This window comes from Homalodisca vitripennis, chromosome 3 (assembly GCF_021130785.1).
Source record: "Homalodisca vitripennis isolate AUS2020 chromosome 3, UT_GWSS_2.1, whole genome shotgun sequence".
In the NCBI taxonomy this organism is placed as follows: Eukaryota; Metazoa; Arthropoda; class Insecta; order Hemiptera; family Cicadellidae; genus Homalodisca; species Homalodisca vitripennis.
In genome coordinates this window covers 69,029,315-69,048,869 of record NC_060209.1, presented here as the reverse complement: position 1 = coordinate 69,048,869, position 19,555 = coordinate 69,029,315, and the positions used below count along the sequence as shown (strand labels likewise).

Genomic DNA, 19,555 nt, shown 5'->3' with positions numbered 1-19,555 from the left:
GTAAAAAAAACTGTCCAACAAAAGTTGATAACTATCAGCTGATTTCACTCTTACCTTTTGTACCTAGAAGAAAAATGACACTATTGTATTGTTTTAAAAGTTGAAAGGCTTAATAACGATTTATTGTGAAAGAAACAGGATTTTTATGGACATTTACCATACAGTGATACAAAAAAATCAATAACATTGTTGTTACTGATTTTTTGTATCAATAGCAAATGTCAGGAAAAATCCTGTAAAAACAAACTTAAAACAAAGAATGATTTATTGTTTTATTCACTTAGAAAACTGGAAAAAGATACTTCAAAGATTAATTAATATCCCTCTTACCAACAATGAGTTATGCTGATGGTGTTCATAAGTAGAATATGAAATCAAATTGAATACTGAAGTAAATGAAAAAAAAAAACAAAATGTTCAAGAAGTCACTAACCAAACTTGAAATAAAATACAGTTTTTTTTTTTTTTTGTAAAAGTTTATTTTCAAAACTTCAGTTAACAAAATTTGAAACAAAAAATCACTAAGCATGCATACAGTAGTTATATAAAGCTGTGCCTATAGATTTTCTAAGTCAATGACAACTAGAAGCTAAAATTAAATTAATACTGAAACTAATACAGTATAACACACAAATGCAACAATTTCAGACTTCAAACGCACACCAGTGCCTAGACTACTCCAATCAACATCTTTGACTAGTAATAATATCTTTAAAATTATTTAACTCAGTCTTTAAGTCTAAGGTTTTGAATTTAATTCAAAGATTTACCTATGTCTAACAATGTCTTTTCGTCTAGTTATTCAGAACCTGACTAAGGTATTAACAAGGAATTTATCTAAATTCTAAAGCTTTTGTTTTTCAAACTAACAATAAAAAGCAGACAAAGTAGATATTTAAATATCCTAAATCACAGGTTTCAATAATTAGTAACAATGGCAAAGCAACAGTCAAGTTATTAACAATAACAAACATTGGTACATAACAAATTATATTTGACGATAGAGATTGTCCTACATGCTATAATTGCAGTTAATAAGTACACTATCCTGTCCAAACCAGAATTTTGTTATTTTAATATTAAATTAATCATAAACCTAAGAACTTTCACAAACAATATTTTTAAGTGGCATTTGTTTTTCTAGATTCTTTACTGTTGACAAACATTAAAAATAATATACCGGTACTATTAATGTTCAAACCATTAAAAAAGAAAACACAAAATTAAACTGTAGGCAGTTACATGAAAATCCATACAATTTGATCTATATTCCCCTTTAGTCTTAAAGAAAATTCACAAAAAGAATATTACTAATTAATATAATACACATCATTTTAAAATGCAATGTAGTACATATCACTTTTTTTTTTATTTTACAACAAAACTTTGTGGATGAATTATACCAAATAAAAATTTAAAAATATATTCATGAAGTATAGTTATATTATTCTTGTTTTAATACATTCAAAATTGAGAGGTTGAATTACATCAAACACAAAATAAAAAGTTGTATTTGTAGTGAAATGAAATTATATTATTTCAGAACAAATTAAAACATAAATTTAGAACTTTTCATTGTAATGATAAAATAAAATGGTAAACCTATTTTCACACATATTTTAAAATCAATCAATCAAAATTAATCAAATTAATAAGCAGTTCAACTAAATTTATGTCACCATTAGCATCAATGGAGTGTTATCAAGAGCACTATTGTATGTTCAACTAATTGTTTAAAGAACCTTCAAATTGTTTTCATACAAATAATTGAGGAAATACCTATTACACTGCTCAATAGAATCCACCAAAATGTAATGCTTATGAAAATATTCATTAAAGCCACTGCTAAGAATTAACAAAAATAAATAAATAAGTTAAATAACTAATTATAAATTTACAACCATAACATGTAACATTTGGTAAAAACAAAAAACAAGAATACCAGTTTAAAAAATAATTCAGGAAAATTAATGGAATTAGGTATTATTACTGTATTTCAGTAACATTAACAACTATTGTTGTACAAAATATGAATTCCATTCAAAATGTTTAAAAAATATTTCTTTAATTCTTTAAAAATATTTTCTTTAACTACATTACTAAACTAAATTAAATGGTTTCCATGGAGGGTACAAAAGATATTTAGTAACTTTTAAAGGTAATAACTTATGGTAATTGTCTGTCTGTTTATTTGAGTCTGTTACTGTAGTATTAGCTTTATAAATATGTGTATATGTGTGATTGTCATGTATATATATACTGTATCAGTCTTAATTGAAAGGAAAACATATCCATATAATAAACGACAATAAGCACAATAAAAACATAAACCTAGAGAAAAGTTTATAAAACATTCTAATGATTCTATTACCTACATTTCCAAATATTGATAACTCTGCCAATAAGTACAGTGCAAAGCTAAGTAGCCTATGCATTGAAATATTGTTTAACATTTGAGACATTTTTACATTGTCATAAAAAATAATTAAAATAAAAACCCAAATAAAATATTTTATTACCATTGTGAAATAAAGGAAGCTATATTTTTACCTGTACTCCAAATATGTGGTAGCTAGAAGATTCCAAATGACAAATAGTGGACTGCCAATTCAACTAAATGATGAAATGAGCTCTAGTATACTACAAATGTTAAAAATGTCCAACCATGCAAATTAGTGTATCTAATATATTTGTACTTATCATTTCCTTATGCTTTGAGAACATGAGAATGATATTAAAACAACTTGTACAAAACAACTTATACTTAACAAGCTCCTTAAGCTGTTGATAAAAAGTGTAATTTTTAAGTTCTCCTATGAGTCCTCCAAGAAAATGTAATAGCAAAGATATCCCAGTTTTTCCTACCAAATCTCTTTTATTGATAATATATCCTAGAATTGTTTCAATGAGTTGAATTGAGGTTTTCATTTCTTTTCTGAATGCTCTACAATCTAAGATAACCTATTATATGTTAAAAGAATGGGAATAACTTTTTAAATTTCATCTTTATATTTCAAAGTTATTCCTTAAGACCTACTCAGAGTAAAATATGTAGGTTGAGTAAAAAATGTAATCGGAAATATTTAGGAAATCCTATTCCTAGTTTCTAGTGTCAAAGGAAAATACAATTCCTTTTTTGAACGATCTACTTCATCATCCTTTTCCATCTCGCAACTTTCACCAACTAACAATTTTCTACATGAAATATACACATTTACTTTGTAAATATAATGTAATAACCATGAAACTGGTTATTTTTGACAACATCTTGAAACATATTTCAATGATGTGGCTGACTTAATTTTTATATTCAATAGTATTATTTTACTAAAGAACCAGAAAGTTCAATTTTCTATTTTTACTATCACAAATATTATATTACTGTTTAATTCTAGAAAAAAGTCTTGTTCCAGCATAATTTAATACAAATTAACCAATTTCTGAACTAATAAAAGCTGAAAAAACGTTGACAAAACTAGCCCGCCTTAATACTGACACAAGGCTTACTTTTAAAAGAACAATAAAATAGCAGATACACAGTCTTTGTATCTAATGTTAACCTTGTCAACTTAAATAAATTAGATAAATACGGCTGTTTACTTTCAACAATAGTTCAGCAGTAAATCAGAACCACAAGTTTCAAAACACAATTTAAGTACTGAACTAAGTAAGTAATTGATTGTGAAAATACCTTGCCTGAGAACTACATTTTAACATCTGAGAGGTTGGATATCCAAGTCCAAGGCAGTGCCAGGGGGATCCCAGTCATGCAGTCGTCGACGCCAAGCGCGAATCATACCATCCCAGTTTCGTCGACTACACTTGAGGTATTTTGGTGGAGTTATCGGATGACAGAGCTCTCGCTTGTGCTGTGGAACCATCTCACAATACCTAGCATAGCCAGCTGTGTTCTTTCCATAGTCAATTTGTTTTTGCCTTCTATTCAAAACTTCTTCACTTGTTTCTTCTTCACTCTTCAAAATGCTAGAAACTTTTGCCAGTGGTAAACCAGCACTTTTGCTCTTACCAATAGACAATCGCTTACTTGGATTCGCTCCACTATTTTCTTTACCTTTATGAAAAATAGCTTCCGATATTTTCTTAAAGCCATTATAGTGCTGTAAACAAACAAATGTAAAATAATTTTTGTTTACGAAAACTTTAACAAGCACACACTAATAAGGACAACTAAGCATCTTCAAACTATTTATAGACTTAACACTCATTCTTTCCTTAAACCGGTTTAGAAGCTAAACAATCTGCGCTTGACACTTATATCTGGTTTTGTGGAAGTTACATATAGCTGCCAAAGAGAACCTTTGTCAATAACATCATAGCCAAAACTCGTCATTATGTACAATAAAAAATTTGGCTTCACCAAGTACCTATTTTACACACTATTCTATGTTTCAAAGCAGCCTTTATTATTCCATCAGTTATATAAAAACCAATGTTTCTATCCATCGTATTATGACCACCACCTGTTTTACGGTTCATACACTGTTGAAACATTCTTAATACAATTAAAATCTTTCTGCGTCACTGTGAGGATCCATCTTCGGTCCACAGATGTTAAACAAACCCAGATCTCATTATTGCTGTGCAAGAATGTGTTGTTTTTTTTTATTACTATTTTCATTATTCCATTCATAGGATACACCACAAAAAAATTAATTTAATATATTTTTACTTCATAGTTCAAAGTTTAAAATGTTTGATTTTGTACACAGTAAGATGTGAATTATTTGCATTCTTATGAAGCTCTATGACCTTTTTTCTAACTCACCATTTAGGAATAGAAAGAGGGAAACAAATACGGCAAATTAAGTTTGACACGTGTCTAAAACCATTAAATACATCTACATTGCTTATATTTTTGTCCGATTTCCAAATAAATAATATTTATGAATATAAATATTAAAATCCTCATTACAACTCCAACTATAAATAATTTTTGACTAAATCAATGATATTTTTATTAGATCCTATCATGGCAAACTACAATACACTAAAGTTTAATCATCAACTGATGATACATAGAACTCAAAAACTGTGTTACTATAGAACTACAAGTGAAAACAATTTAAATGATAATTCAGAGACTGAGTGGAAGAATCAAGCTATGCCTAAGCTAATTATTTTAGATTCCAAGTTCAATGAATCAAGTTATTGAGAAGGTTATTCATGGTGATAAAGGTATATAACCTTATGTATGAACTTTTTGAAAGTTTCATTGAAATATATATCAACAGAAACAGAATTAATGGTCCTTAATTTAAATAAGTACAAAAATCGCATTTCCAAGGGGAAATTAGCTAGTTAATGGGTTCATTTTACACTAATATAATTCAATAGCAAATGTTTCAATGCATATTCAAAATGAAAAAAAAAATATTTTTATTACAATATGCATTTTTTTCCATAAAGCGTTTTGTTTTTCACACAAAGAAAAACAAAAGAAATCAATATTAATTTTCACCATTGCTTAGCCTATGATATAACATAGCAATGTTACCTGTTCCATTTCAGTCGATTGTTTAGTTTGATTCTCTATGACTTCAACATCTTTACTTCCACACTCCTCAGAGGTAAATAAGGAGCGCACTATCTTTCCAGTATTTGAGCCTTCAAACTTAGACTCAACATTAACTTCTTGTTCATGTCTGGAAAAATTTGCTTTGTGTCTTTTCTCTTTTAAATGTGAAACAATGTTTTCTTCCAAGGTGTTTAGATCCAGGGATAAGGGGATTAAAGATTTGCAAATTTTGCAATAGCAATTTTTACCGTCCACATTTTGGGTGAAAAACTTTGTATTGCTTGAGACTAAGGCGTTTTTCTTCAAAAGTAAGTTGAACTGATGATTTAGGATAGAGAATGGAATCATTTCTGTTCTATTACACTTGTACACCCTTAAAAATGTTGGTAATTTTTCTATAAAGGTAGATTTTTGAAAGGTTAGTTGTGGACAGACAGGACAATTTTTTAACCACTGTCTTTCTTTTGTTTTATGTTTTGAACTTGTTAGATGATTAATGAGATCTTCAGATTCCAAACTTACACAACATTGACAAACTAAGCATGATAGCTCACCTTCATCATTTTTAGTCAAGTAGTTTGGAAATGACTGCAACAAATGGTTTACATTTATGGGATTTTTAGGATCTGCATTCTTGATGGTATTAATCAGTTCTGAATAATTTTCTTTGTCTTGGCTTTTGATAACAGGTAAAAAACACATTGTTTTGTTAGATTTCCTCAATTCTTGATTTTTCTTGTGATTGCTTCCCAACAGATGAGTTCTTAGATTGTAACTACTAGGGGGAACAACACGATCACAGACCAGGCAAGTTACACTTCCCTTGTCATTTTCAACAATACAATCAGTATTAGTTACGCTTGGAGGTATACTTCTCAGCAATTCATCAAGTCGTGAATCCAGGCACAATTTTTTTTCATTTAGTTGATGAGCTTTCTCTTTTTTTACGTTACTGTTTGTTAATACTCTTGCCTCATTTGTCTTGTTTTCCAACCAACTCGATTTACTCTCAGAAAATTTATTAAAACCTGAAGTAATTTCTAGCACAGACAAAACCTTCTTCGCATGTTCACCTCCATTTACGTGTGAAATCAACTTTTCCATGTCTGTCTCAACTTGATAATTGCAATAAGTGCAAGAGATATTTCCATTTATAACAACAAAACTGTCTTTTCCTCCGATACTGGCTTCCCCAAAGAGTCTCAAAACCTCAACAGCTTTCTGGTTCTTGATATGACCTATACTATTGAAGTGAGAAGAAAAGTTTTGCTCTAAAATCTCTACGTTCTCATCATATAAAATGTTTTTGTTGCAAAGCTTGCATCTGAACTGAGGATTCATTTTTTTCTCAATAAAATGTGCATTTTCTTTGATTTCTTTGTTTGATGCTACAAGAGAATCCAGCAAGCTATGAGCAAGATTGAAAGTATCATGATCTGTCTTGCGATCAGCATGTGCCTTATCAGAATTATGTGCTATGATGTTCACAATAGTCTCAAAAGTGTTATAAGAACTCATATTAATTTTACATCGACAGAGATTACAACATAGATTCGATCCATAGAAAGATATAAAGTCCATTATGGAATGAATATGAACTGGTAAGTTATCTTTAAAGAATGAAATAATGTTGTCTTCATGCTTTCTAGTTTTTAAATGATTTGAAAGAGTCAGTACAGATTCCAGTTCAACTGAACAAATCTTGCAGGAAAATATGTTTTCATTCTCAGTTATGAAACCTTTGTGATTTTCAAAACATTTTGGAAGTGTTTTAAATATGCAATTAAATATCTCTGATGTTATTTCAATTCCATCTTCTAGCTTCTTACCACACACATTTGAATCTGAAAATTGTATGTTTTTTCTGGGCTTTTACAACAGAAGCCCATCTTTTCACATTCGATTGGATTGGTTTTTGAGATTTGGGAGTCATACATTGAGCATTGTCATTTACTGTTATATTTTTTCCTTTCTTGTTTTCAGAATTGTCCTCATGGACTTCTATACTCGGATTTGTTAGTCTAACTTCTTCAACACTTTTACACAACTGTTTGAAAAATCCAACTTCATCAAAGGGATTTTGAGAATTTGGAAAAATCTTTGAAAAATGTTCGTTATATTTTCCTGTAAGATTACTGTCACGCTGTGACTTGACTAAATCACTAAATTTTAATGATTTGTCTGATGCCATCTTATATGAGTATTTACAAGGAATCCACAAAATCCTGCATTTTAATTTTATTCAGCAAACATCCTAAAAAAAAATGAGTAATTAATATAATTGAATTGATAAAAAATTACATTTAAGTACACGTAAAAAACAAATAATGAATCGATCATTTATATTTGTTGACAAATGACCTCTGAAAACTGATCTAGAAGGATAGAGGTTGGACCTAAGGTGCTTATGAGGACTGTGGAGGTGTTCTTGTATGACTACAGGGAAAGGGGAGCATTAATTAAGCTTAGTAAAGGTGCAACTAATCTAGGTAATAATAGCAAATTTTTAAATATTACATACTGAAAAGTTTTCACTAAAAAATAAATTAAAAAGGTAAGGGAACACCAGAGTCAAGGAAATTTGAGCGGAAAGGATGTCACATCAGGATGTAAAAATATTCACAAACGCTCAGGTAAATCAAGCCTATTAGTTAGTTTGTTTTCAAGATATCGTTGGACAGATAGACTTGCTCAACCAATTAAATTCAGCATGAAACAGTCATCCAATTTAAAAAATCCAAGTATCTATTAATTAATATCCTGATTTACATCATGAGAGTTTCTGAAAAACTATAGTGGGAATAATCACTACCTTGCATAATCTCTTAATACAGGTAGGAGTATAAGTGTAACACGCATTGCTCAAGTTGCATGCAAAATTTAAAGTCTACACCTTATTTCATAATCTAGATGTTCTGTGAACAGACAGACAGATAATGATACAGAAAAGAAATGTTTACATCCACCATGCAGACAGAGGAGTAATGTTGCCAGCTTATTAAGTGATAGGCTTTAATGAAGCTGAACCAAATCACATGCATGGACCTGCATCATCATTGAACTCATTATTGTATATGTAAAAATTAAGTTCCATTTATAAATTTCAAATTTATCGATAAAATCTATTTAAGATATCTTGCTGATAGGCTATACAAATGATCAGCCAAATCCTACAGAGAGTCTTGCCCATCTTCAAATATGACATTGTGTATGTAGAAATGAAGTTACACGCAAAGAGACCATACCATTATTCTTTCTTGACATATCCAGAGGAAAACTGACACACAAGAATTTTTTTTTAAAACCCTTAGTGATAGCAAAATAAACAAAACTTTAAGCTCAATTCATTATTGAGATATCATCCTGAGTTATAAGCTTTTCTAATGCTCAGCCATATACTAAGGATTGACATGCACAATCATCTAACTCTAATACACATATAAATAATATAAGGGAGTATCAAAGGACCGGACAGAAAATACTCATCATTATGTGTTACTAATTCCATTGCTCAACCATTCCATCACCTCTCCTATGACATTGTGCAATCAGCTATTTGAAAATAATACTACTTCATTAAAGTAAGTTTTTATTACTCAACTCATAAATCTATTACTTTTCAATGATTTGAACATATTTTTAATTTATTAGTACTAAAAAGTGTATACAACTATTACTCCCATGTCTATTGATAAGAGTATGGTTGACTAGGTTTGTTGAGGTTTTTACTGTAAAATGTTTTCTCTGATTTCAAAATAATCAATATATTATCTCTTACATTTCTTTCTATACTCATTTGTTAAATTTTGGAAACCCTGAAAAGATCTTATGACTTCTTAAGACATTTTTAAATAAACAAAGACCTACTACACTGTAAATTAAAAAAAGTATATTAAAAAAGTATTTGTGTTAGAATCATAAACTTGATGAAACAGTGTATTTACAATTGGCAATATTTGTGTGTGTGTGTTTTTTTGTGTCACAAAAAAGATTATATAAAATGTTTTATAAATCACACACATACATGTTTTTTTGTTGTGTGCTATTTCACACCCAATAAAATAAATATTATTACTTTTATTTCTTTGTTAATCTATTAATTTTAAGCAAAACATGACATGTCCAAATAAACTCACATAATAAGAATAATTCAATTTAAGGTACGAATTTTCACTAAAAACAAATGCAATGTAATACCAGGGTCCTGGAAATTTAAGGGGAAAGGATTAAAATGTCATATGATTGTATTCAGTTTATTTATAAATCACGATTATAAATGCATTACCATAAAAGCAATGTAAATATGTTCAATAATGTTCAGCCATGAGTGATATCACCACCACCACCATTGAAATCGATGTTACTTATATATAAATTAAGCTTCATGAAAAATTTCAAATCCATAGGTCTTTATTCTCAAAATATTGTGTGGACAGACAGACTGAAGAGAAATTTTGTCAGCTCCTAAGTGACAGCCTTTTCTAATGCTCAGCCAACAAGAGTTATTCAGAAAGAAAGAACTGATCATATACAAATAAATCATCATATTGGTTATTTTTTATTTAATTCCTTTTATCTTTTTCTAGTTTTATATAGTTTTTATTTGTGAAATATTTGTCTGGACAAAGTTTGCCAACTTAAAGGATAATTAAACTGCTTCTTCATCTCATTATTGGTTATGAGGTGATTGCTACTGAGAAACTCCTTTGCAATGCGGAACACTTTGGTTTCACCAAACTAAACCTTGTAGGTTGTAGGACATTATACAAAATATTTAATCAACTATTGAAACTACAATATAAAGAAAATAAATATGTAAGGATTTAAATTTGTGATGGTTTATTTTTCTATAAGAAACTGGATTTTACTTTCTAAATAACTTGTATGACCATAACCAAACGATGTACATACAGTACGCCTACAAAATGAATTATAGAACACTAAAAATGTAGGTTTCATTAAATTACCTGTACTTGTAAGACAAGTTACAGTTCTCTTACTCTACTTATATAAATGAGAGTGGTGAACACATGTTTAATTAAATAGTATGAACAAGAAAATAGGACTTTTGAGTGATAAGGCAAAAAGAGTAGTTCTTACAAGCTACATTTTGACATAACTAAATACACCATTCTACACAAAAAGAAATTGTGCCTCTAAATAAGTTAAAACAACATTTTATATTATAATATAAGAATTATTAAAAAATTACAATACAGCAGTTTGTGTCACAAAACATTTTTAGAGTATCAGAAATATTACATTAGACATTACTTTAAATTTAAGAAATTATGTTGTTTTGTTTTTATAATGTGTATTATACAGGGTAGTGATCCTCACATAATCATACAAGAAGTGAATGTAAAACATTACAAAAACACCATGCTACAGGCTGGAATTTTGTAGTAAGGAGTTTACCAAGTGCAAACCAAAACAACTTTTCTGATCCTCATATCATTTAACATAGGAATTATTAGCTTGGAGATTAAAAACAAGGGTACTTTGGGATTATACCGACCACACCCAGACATGAATCGTTATTTAACATTTTGCTTCTACTGATTACTAGATTAGCGTAGAAGACTATTTCGTCAGTATAAAACAGGAATTGTCTTATCGCAAACCCCTCCCCATCCTCAGACAGAGGTCAAAGTCGAGCGTCTAGTAGATAACGTGATTGCAGAGCCTCGCCGCCCGTTCAGCTGGTGCATCGCTTTGTTGTACTTTCGTGTTTTACCTCTATATTTCTCCAAACACAAAAATTTAACAAAAACAAACATTTACCAAACTAAACTCTTTATTAAAAAAACACTCAAAACTTGTTTTTATTCTTGATCACATTCCGCCACCCAAAATGCGAGTGCCTCCGGCCATCAGCGCGGGCTTCGACAGCACCTTCGGTGCTGCCCCGCGCTGATGTCGACGAAAGAAAAACATCCCTCGAGATAGTACCTATCAGTAAAATATCAAATTCTAGAGGGGCTAATCAGAAATATAAATTGAATTGAAATGGAAAGGCAATTATGTACCGTGCAAATCACGTGATGCCGCGCGGCCTGCCGTAATCAGGATTCTCGAGAAAGATAAGATAACAGCGACAACAATACCGATCACAATACCTGGAAATGCTTGTAAGTTTGTAATTTTGTAATTGAAGAGTTGTTTTTTCGTTCTATCATGTTTGTTTCTATAAATTTCTATTTTTGTGTTCTTCATACTGGTGTGGTCGGTATAATCCCAAAGTACCAAAACAAGACTTTACTGCAGCAGAGTACAATAACCGGGTCCAATTTTTATGTCTCTTAGTAATCATCGATACTTAATATATTGGATAGCAGAATTATCAATCTATATCAATGTATCTAAAATATTAAGTAAAACTAAAAGATCATACAATTGAAATTATAAAAATTAATTTAATATAAAACAGCAATTACATAAATGGCAATAACAAACAAGTATGAAGTAAATACTAAAATGATTTATTTCAATCATAAAGAACCCTCACCAGCAAACAATTAGGTCTATTTGATCTATTTTTCTTGAGTTAACTGTAATTTTTATTTATATGAAAATCGCTTTTAAATAAAAAAGGTATTATGTTTATTTAATCTGAAAATGTGTTTACCGTTAATACAGATTATTTAAATTAGTTATATATATATATATATATATATATATATATATATATATATTCACAGTTTAATTAGTGGATAATTTCAAACTATAGATGAAATTTGGCCTATAGTTATTTTATTGGATCTTACATCTGCAAAGAGGGTGACAAATTATTGGGGTCAAATTATTTTGAAATATTGATAATTATTTTATAATTTTAATTACATAGCCTCTAATCTAATTATATGTATAAACCAAAACATCAATTTTACAAGATCTTCACAGTAAGTTCCTCTTCAGTAAATATATACTTTACACATTTCAATTTATTTGTTGTTTTTCCAAGTAGAAAATATTTAGAAAATGAATAGAAAAACAGAAAACAATTAAGGCGCAGAAAGCATTTAAAGTTTGAGAACAACCTTGAGAAAGGAACTACCTAATAGATGAAAAGGAGCTGACACTAATATTGGAGCTGCAGTAATGTAAGCAGCCACCACCACAAATCAGGGTATGCCTACCAAATTATCAAATTGATTTAACTAAACTACCAACTACAAAAACATACTAACTATAGTTATTTACAATTAATTATTGCCAGCTCTTTTAAATGTATCAAATAACAATATTAATTCAGTCAAAGCAAAATGATTTGATTAATGGCCGCAAGTACAATGGTAATGTACATGTGTCACAAGCAGTCACATACTGTTGTATTCTATAAAGTAAAAAGTAACTAAATGTTAAACTGTTTTGTTTGTTACATATTAAAATACACTTAGCCTATCTAGCTTTTATTCGTTATTAAATTATTCGTTTTTTATATAAAAACAGCTATAATGTAATTTGCAATACCTATAACGTGATTCAGTTGAACATTTTGGTTTCATTAGTATAAGTAATCATAAATCGCACAAATCAAATGATGATTCAATTATACTGCAGCTGCTCCGTGCACCAGCACAAGCTGCGGCACAGTGCTGCATCATGTTAATGGCAACAAATAAAAAACATCCCTTGAGATAGTAGGCCTACCTATCAAGAAACAGATTACAATTCTAGAGATCTTTAAATGATACAAAACCCAACTAACCAAAATGACATAGATAAGAAAAGATATTCTGTCAAATATGTTTGTTTTTTATCCATTAGGCTAATTATATGGTTTTCGAGTGCCTAAATCTCATTGTGAATATTAATATAACCTTAAAAGTGAATCTATATCGTTTTATGTAATGTGGGTACCATAAAGTAAATAACCTACTTTATTCTATTATTAACCTACCTACTATACATGTACAAACGGGTATTGACTAATAAAAATTAATTGATTATTATCTTAGATACTTTAATGTTAACTTATACAAATTGGGACGTGACATGTACAACTAATTTTTACAAATAATATTAGGCTGAAAGTAATAGCCTTCCGGTTTCTAATAATGAATCTAACTGTTCAATTCATACTTACTGAACTGGTATGCAACGTGGGAATTTCAATTGTCGTGAAACTATTTCCTACTGTAATACAATAAATAAAAATGTATAAATACAGCAGCGAAAATCAGTTTCTAATTCATAAAGAGTAATAAACTCAACAAAAACGTGGATTTCTCAAAACAATGACTACTCCATAAGTTCAAACATGTTAACAGTAAAACATAAAGTACGTTAAATTTGGACACTGCAACTACAAGAACGTCAAGATACCAAGATGTTAAATCAGCTTCTCATTCTGCAAGAGTTTTAAATTTAAATTTAAATGGAATCTTGAATTTGATTGGTGGAGGAGAGCTATTGTTCACCAAAACTACTACCAATGTTGCCAACATTTCTTGAAATACCCTTTTTGGCTTGCTTGTACCAGCTAGTACTCTCTCGACCTGTACTTTGTTAAATACAGATAATATTATAACTGATAATAAGGGTGACTTATTTATTTATCATCCAAATGAATTAACCGTTAGACACACACACACACACACACACACACACCTTATTGGAGCAACCAATAATAATTAGAATAGGTCTAATACATAATAAGTTGTATCTTAATGAATGAAGAAGAAGGTGAACTGGAGCTAAGCTCAACATTCATATTAAATCAACCATTACCACCACGTATACGTCGAACGATGAGGTAATATTAAAAAGGGAATACAACAAGAATTGCATTTAAGAGATACCAAAGCAAGCATAACAAGCTGATTCCTAAAATATTACCAACTATAAGAAATAACAATAGCAGTACTTACAACAGCGTTAAGATAATAATCATAAGAAGGAAAAGCGATAGCACGATTCATTAATAATACAAAGACATCAACTTTAATAAGCAATTTCAGAACAACTATAAATAATAACAGTTGAAAAATTAGAATGTATCAAACACACGTTTCACTTATGGAGAGATTCCATTGTTTATCCACAGCGGGGAGAAACCATTCAATTTTGGACAGAGTACGAGAAAAGAAGGATATATACCTGTGATCTTGCTTCAGTGTGGCGGCGGGGTCGAAATTTGAGGCATACGTTACAACGATAAGAGGGGAGGCTTGAGTTATGGTTGTGATGATTGCGTTGGTTATGGCTTGTTTGATCATTTAAAATCTTTTAGTTTTATCACGAGTCAACGGAAAATATTTTGCAGGAGGTGGAACTGAATTTTATCAGAGAAATGGGAAGTCTAATTAGAGTACGGTAGTAGGTAAAACATTCCAGAACATGTTTGAGTGAGGCTTGGTCTTTGGAAGCAGGAAGTCAAGCATGGGTTTTATCCTCTCTGAGTAATTTTTGATAGTTCTATAGCTCACATAGTGTCCAAAAATACACACTATTTCTTTGGAAAATACACACTTTCATTCATTGAATGCTAGACCGTACTTTTTGGCGTATCTCATATATATTAAAAGGTTTCCTATCATGGTTGGATTGGGTTCCTCCACAGTCTAATGTCGTTGAGGTTAGCAAAAGTTCCCTGGGGGTAATCTTCATCGATAATAGAGTCAATGACTTTTTGATAATTAACAACACCGTTTGTCACACCGAAAGGAACTCATACAGCTTTCCACAAGCTTCAAAAGCTGTGAACTTCCTCTCCTCTAAAGAAGTAGGGATCTGGTTGTAAGTTGCTTGTAAGTCAATAATTGAAAAAATAGAGATTTTATGAACAAGGGTATACATTTTTGGTAAATGAAAGGTGTCTAACAAGGTGAATTTATTTATTGTTAGGGATAAATTGATAACCATCCTTTCACTCCTAGAAACCAATAGTTATGCACGCCATGGAGAGTTACTTTCTACATCTACTCCTTCGGATAGCAATTTGGAAATTTCAGAAATCACAAACTTAGAATCTTAACCAGCGAGATGGGTCTTGATCGAGTTGTGATATGTTTGCAATCTGGTGAAAGATTGGAAAACTAATTAGGTGGTATGATTAAAACTAATATGGAATTTGAAGTTTTAAGAGAGTCGAGTTTACCACCAAAAGTAATTGGTGCTCTTTCAGAAGATCGGTGCCAATCAGTACGTCTGAACACATTTTTTTAACAGACACTTAATTTTGAGGAATTGAATCTAAATTTACCAATTTAAAATCTACAATAACAAACTTTAAAACTTGGAAGTTAGGACCAGTGGAGGCCATTGGGACATGACTGACTTCAGAATGGATCTTCAAATTGTGTTAATGTAACTGTGGGAACTGTCTTTATCAACGAGAATGTTAGTTTGGGCGTTATTGTAGTATGTTTCAACAAGGGCTTTGTATGGGGAAATAGGATAATAATATTGCCTTAATAATATTGATCTCACAGCGGTTCATATTATTAAGGCATCAACTGAGCGTTTAGAATAAGATTTACAGACTTTAGAATAATGTCAAATCTTTCCACACCGGTTACAGTGGGGTTTCTTAAAGGGTATCTGTTCCTAGAGTGAGATTTGTATTCATAATAACGTATCAATTCAAAAGCGAAGATGAATCTTTAGGAGAGAAGCTGCACATATATTTCGATCTTCAAAAAGGTAGTGGTAATCTAGGATGGTATTAAGTCTGTCAGGAGGGTTGGTGGCAGGCGCTAAGGTGGCAATGATTGGGTGTTCGACACTTGTCGTGAGTGAAGTGTACCCAGACTGAACAGTGTCCTGATCCGTATACTTTAGAGTAGACTTTAAGGAGAGATCCTGTTTTACTATATCACTAAGGTCTAGAGTTTGATGTTATAACAGTTTTTGCCTTATGCAAAAGGATTGAAGGCATAAAGGAATCTCTAAGATAGAGATCCCTGTGTTGAGCAGAATTTACGTTTAAAAAATTAGAGTCATTGATCAGCGTTTTCAAGGAATTCAAGTATCGTGTGATAGACTCACCATTTTATTGCTGTCGAATGGCTAACTGGTACCTAACAAAATACCTCACATTTCTTAGGCACATAAAGGAAGTCAAGCACAGTCAGAGCCTCTTCTAAAGTAGTGCATTCATCTATTCGTGCGTCAACATCGGCTGAAACGTTACATTCTAAGATTTTTAGCCGGTCAGTTTCCTACTTGTATTTGGCGAGGTATGGAAAGTTGAGAAGTCATTCTCCAAGGCTTCCATTCCTTTTCAGCATTAGATCAGTTATGATTCAATTGCGAAACATTTGAGTTTTCATGTACTTATCAATCACACAAAAATTAAGTCATTAAAATTATGGTAAAATAAAGACAAACTATAAATCGTAAAAGTTAGACTTTTAATTACAATTTGAACATGGACAATAAATGTGAACAAAACTAGCAAAAGTAAACAATAGGTGACAGACATTACATGTATGACTACTAAAACGTATGGTCGTAATAAAAATAATTAAGCTGTGTAAACTTTGAAAACTTGAGGAAAGGACATTTTGCAACTTCACCATATTTACCAACCCTTCTTCAAACGAATCATAATCATCTTTGGGAGCACATCTTAACATTTGTAATAGACACAAAAATAAAGATATGATATTACAAATACATAATATAGACATTTACATGGCCTGAAAATAAAGTAGAATAAAAGTTAAAGCAACAACGGAATCTATGTCCAAGGATATGCAGACGACATAGTCCTTATGGTACAGGGAAAATATACAAATGTTGTTGTTGATATCATGAATACCAACCTTCAACATGTACACAACTGGTGTCAGGGAGAGGGACTGAAAGTAAATCCCTCTAAGACAGTAGTTGTACCATTCACTAGGAAAAAGAACCTAGAGTCTCTTTCTAGGCTGAAACTCGCATCCACTCAGCTGGAGTGGTCAAAGACAGTCAAATATTTAGGACTGACTCTAGATCATAAGCTTACGTGGAATGATCATCTTAATAATATCCTGCACAAAGCAAAGTGGGCGCTCATGACGTCCAGGAGACTTGCAGGATTCTCATGGGGCGTAAAACCCCACATAGCACTATGGCTTTACAAAGCAGTTGTACGGCCTCAAATCACTTATGGTTCATTAGTCTGGTGGACAAAGGTGAATCAGGTAACTGCCAAAGCCAAGCTTGAAAGCTTACAAAGGCTTGGCACAATCTTTGTAACCGGAGCATTCAGGAGCAGTCCCTCAGCGACCCTCGAGGTGGCTTTAGGACTTCTACCTCTTGATGTCCATATAAAAGCTGAAGCGCGTAAGTCAGCTTATCGGCTGATGGTTGCTGGCTTGTGGAGGAATGGCGCGTCTAACGCGAGCCATGGCGCCATCACTGAAGCTGTAAACCCAAGCGCTATTCTCGAAATGGTCTCCGACACAATGAGAACGGAGTTCGTATTCAATAAGCCATTCTCTGTTGACTTCTACTCCAGAGATGAGTGGAAATCGCAAGATAACATCCCAACAATAAGAAAGAGCTTTGTCTGGTACACGGATGGCTCGCTTATTAAGGGTAGAACTGGATATGGAGTGTTTAGTCAATCCCCTAGAACTGCCCTTAGCGGCAGTGTGGGTCGGAACTGCTCCATATTTCAAGCCGAAATCTATGGTATCCTAGCCTGTGCCAACCTAGGCCTCACCAGAAGGTACCAGGGAATGAACATCTGTATAATGTCAGACAGTCAGGCAGCTCTTAAAGCTCTTGACTCCAACAGCATTTCATCCAGGCTTGTGTGGGAGTGCTTTAACACTCTCTGCAAGCTTGGATCACGCAACTGTGTGCGTCTTGGTTGGGTACCGGGCCACACAGGCATAGGTGGCAACGAATGCGCCGACAGGCTTGCCAAAAGCGGAGCAAGCATGCCATACACCGGTCCAGAACCGAGTTGTGGTATAAGCAAGTCAGCCGCTTACCAAAGTATAAACAAATGGTCCAGGAAGACACACCGCGTGCGGTGGCAGAGTCACCAAGGACAAGCACTCGGCAAAAGACTGCTTGCCGATTCTAGCTCCGGATTCACCAGATGGCTGATGGGGCTGGGCAGGGATCGGGTTAAGCAAGTGATTGCCTTGATCACTGGACACGGCCACTTCAGGAAACACCTAAACACTCTAGGTTTACGAAATGAGGCCTCGGAGTGTAGACTCTGCAATAAGTCTGAAGAGACTGCAAAACACATAATACTGGACTGTGAGAGACTGGGAGCAAGGAGAAGGGCTCTTTTCGGTGACAAACAACCAGGCGACGAACCAGATGCTAGTATCGGGGAAAAGCTTCTTAGCCTAATTAAGGGCACGAAGATAGGCTTACCCCTCTAACATCAAAGGGGCACACAATAAGCTCAGGTTGACGTGTGAGGATCTATGAATCCACCCCAATATCCCAAAGGAAAAAAAAAAAAAAAATAAATAAAGCAACAATTATTTGTAGATAAAATACGTGTGGCTTCGTGGTATAAATAGCAGGCCCAAAAAGAAACTAAATAAGACACAGGAACATAATCTATTATAGATTTAACAAAAACAACAATTAAATTGATAAACTAATAAACTAAGCCTGTATAAATTCATAATTGAGAACTACTTGTCAATGATTTGTCACCTTTTGGGGTAATTCTTGTTTTTATCTGGCAAAAAGCCATGAGTCTTTGACAACCTGTTTTCAAAACAATCATTGTAAAGTTAGTTTTCAGAAATTGAAGATTATCACATTCGCGTCTTTATATCTTAACTACTTTGCTTTGTGTAAACAAAATATAGATTCTTTTGCCTGCCAAAATTCATGTCATGATGATGTAACTAGATGTAGGAATAACCCAGTCACTCCATGTGCAAAACTTTAAATAACTATATTTATCAGCAGCTTAGATTATATAATTAATTACTATTAATCAGAAATCTATCATTTAATGTTTTAAAATCTTTTGTAACAGAGTGAATTAAAGTCAAGCTTTTTCTATTATAGCTGAGTACTTGAACAAAAGTTCAAATTTCAGCCTAC

General features: G+C 32.0%; 1 protein-coding gene across 1 annotated transcript; it reads right to left on the bottom strand.

Annotated features, from left to right (window-relative positions):
- Positions 1-1,530: 1,530 nt before the first annotated feature.
- LOC124357042 lies at positions 1,531-13,878 on the bottom strand. The gene is made up of 3 exons (XM_046808434.1): positions 13,626-13,878; positions 5,516-7,790; positions 1,531-4,118 (listed from the first exon to the last, which is right to left on the bottom strand). The coding sequence occupies exons 2-3, from the start codon at positions 7,115-7,117 to the stop codon at positions 3,711-3,713; spliced, it is 2,010 nt and encodes a 669-aa protein (XP_046664390.1). The 5' UTR covers positions 7,118-7,790; positions 13,626-13,878; the 3' UTR covers positions 1,531-3,710.
- Between the last annotated feature and the right edge of the window lie 5,677 nt (positions 13,879-19,555).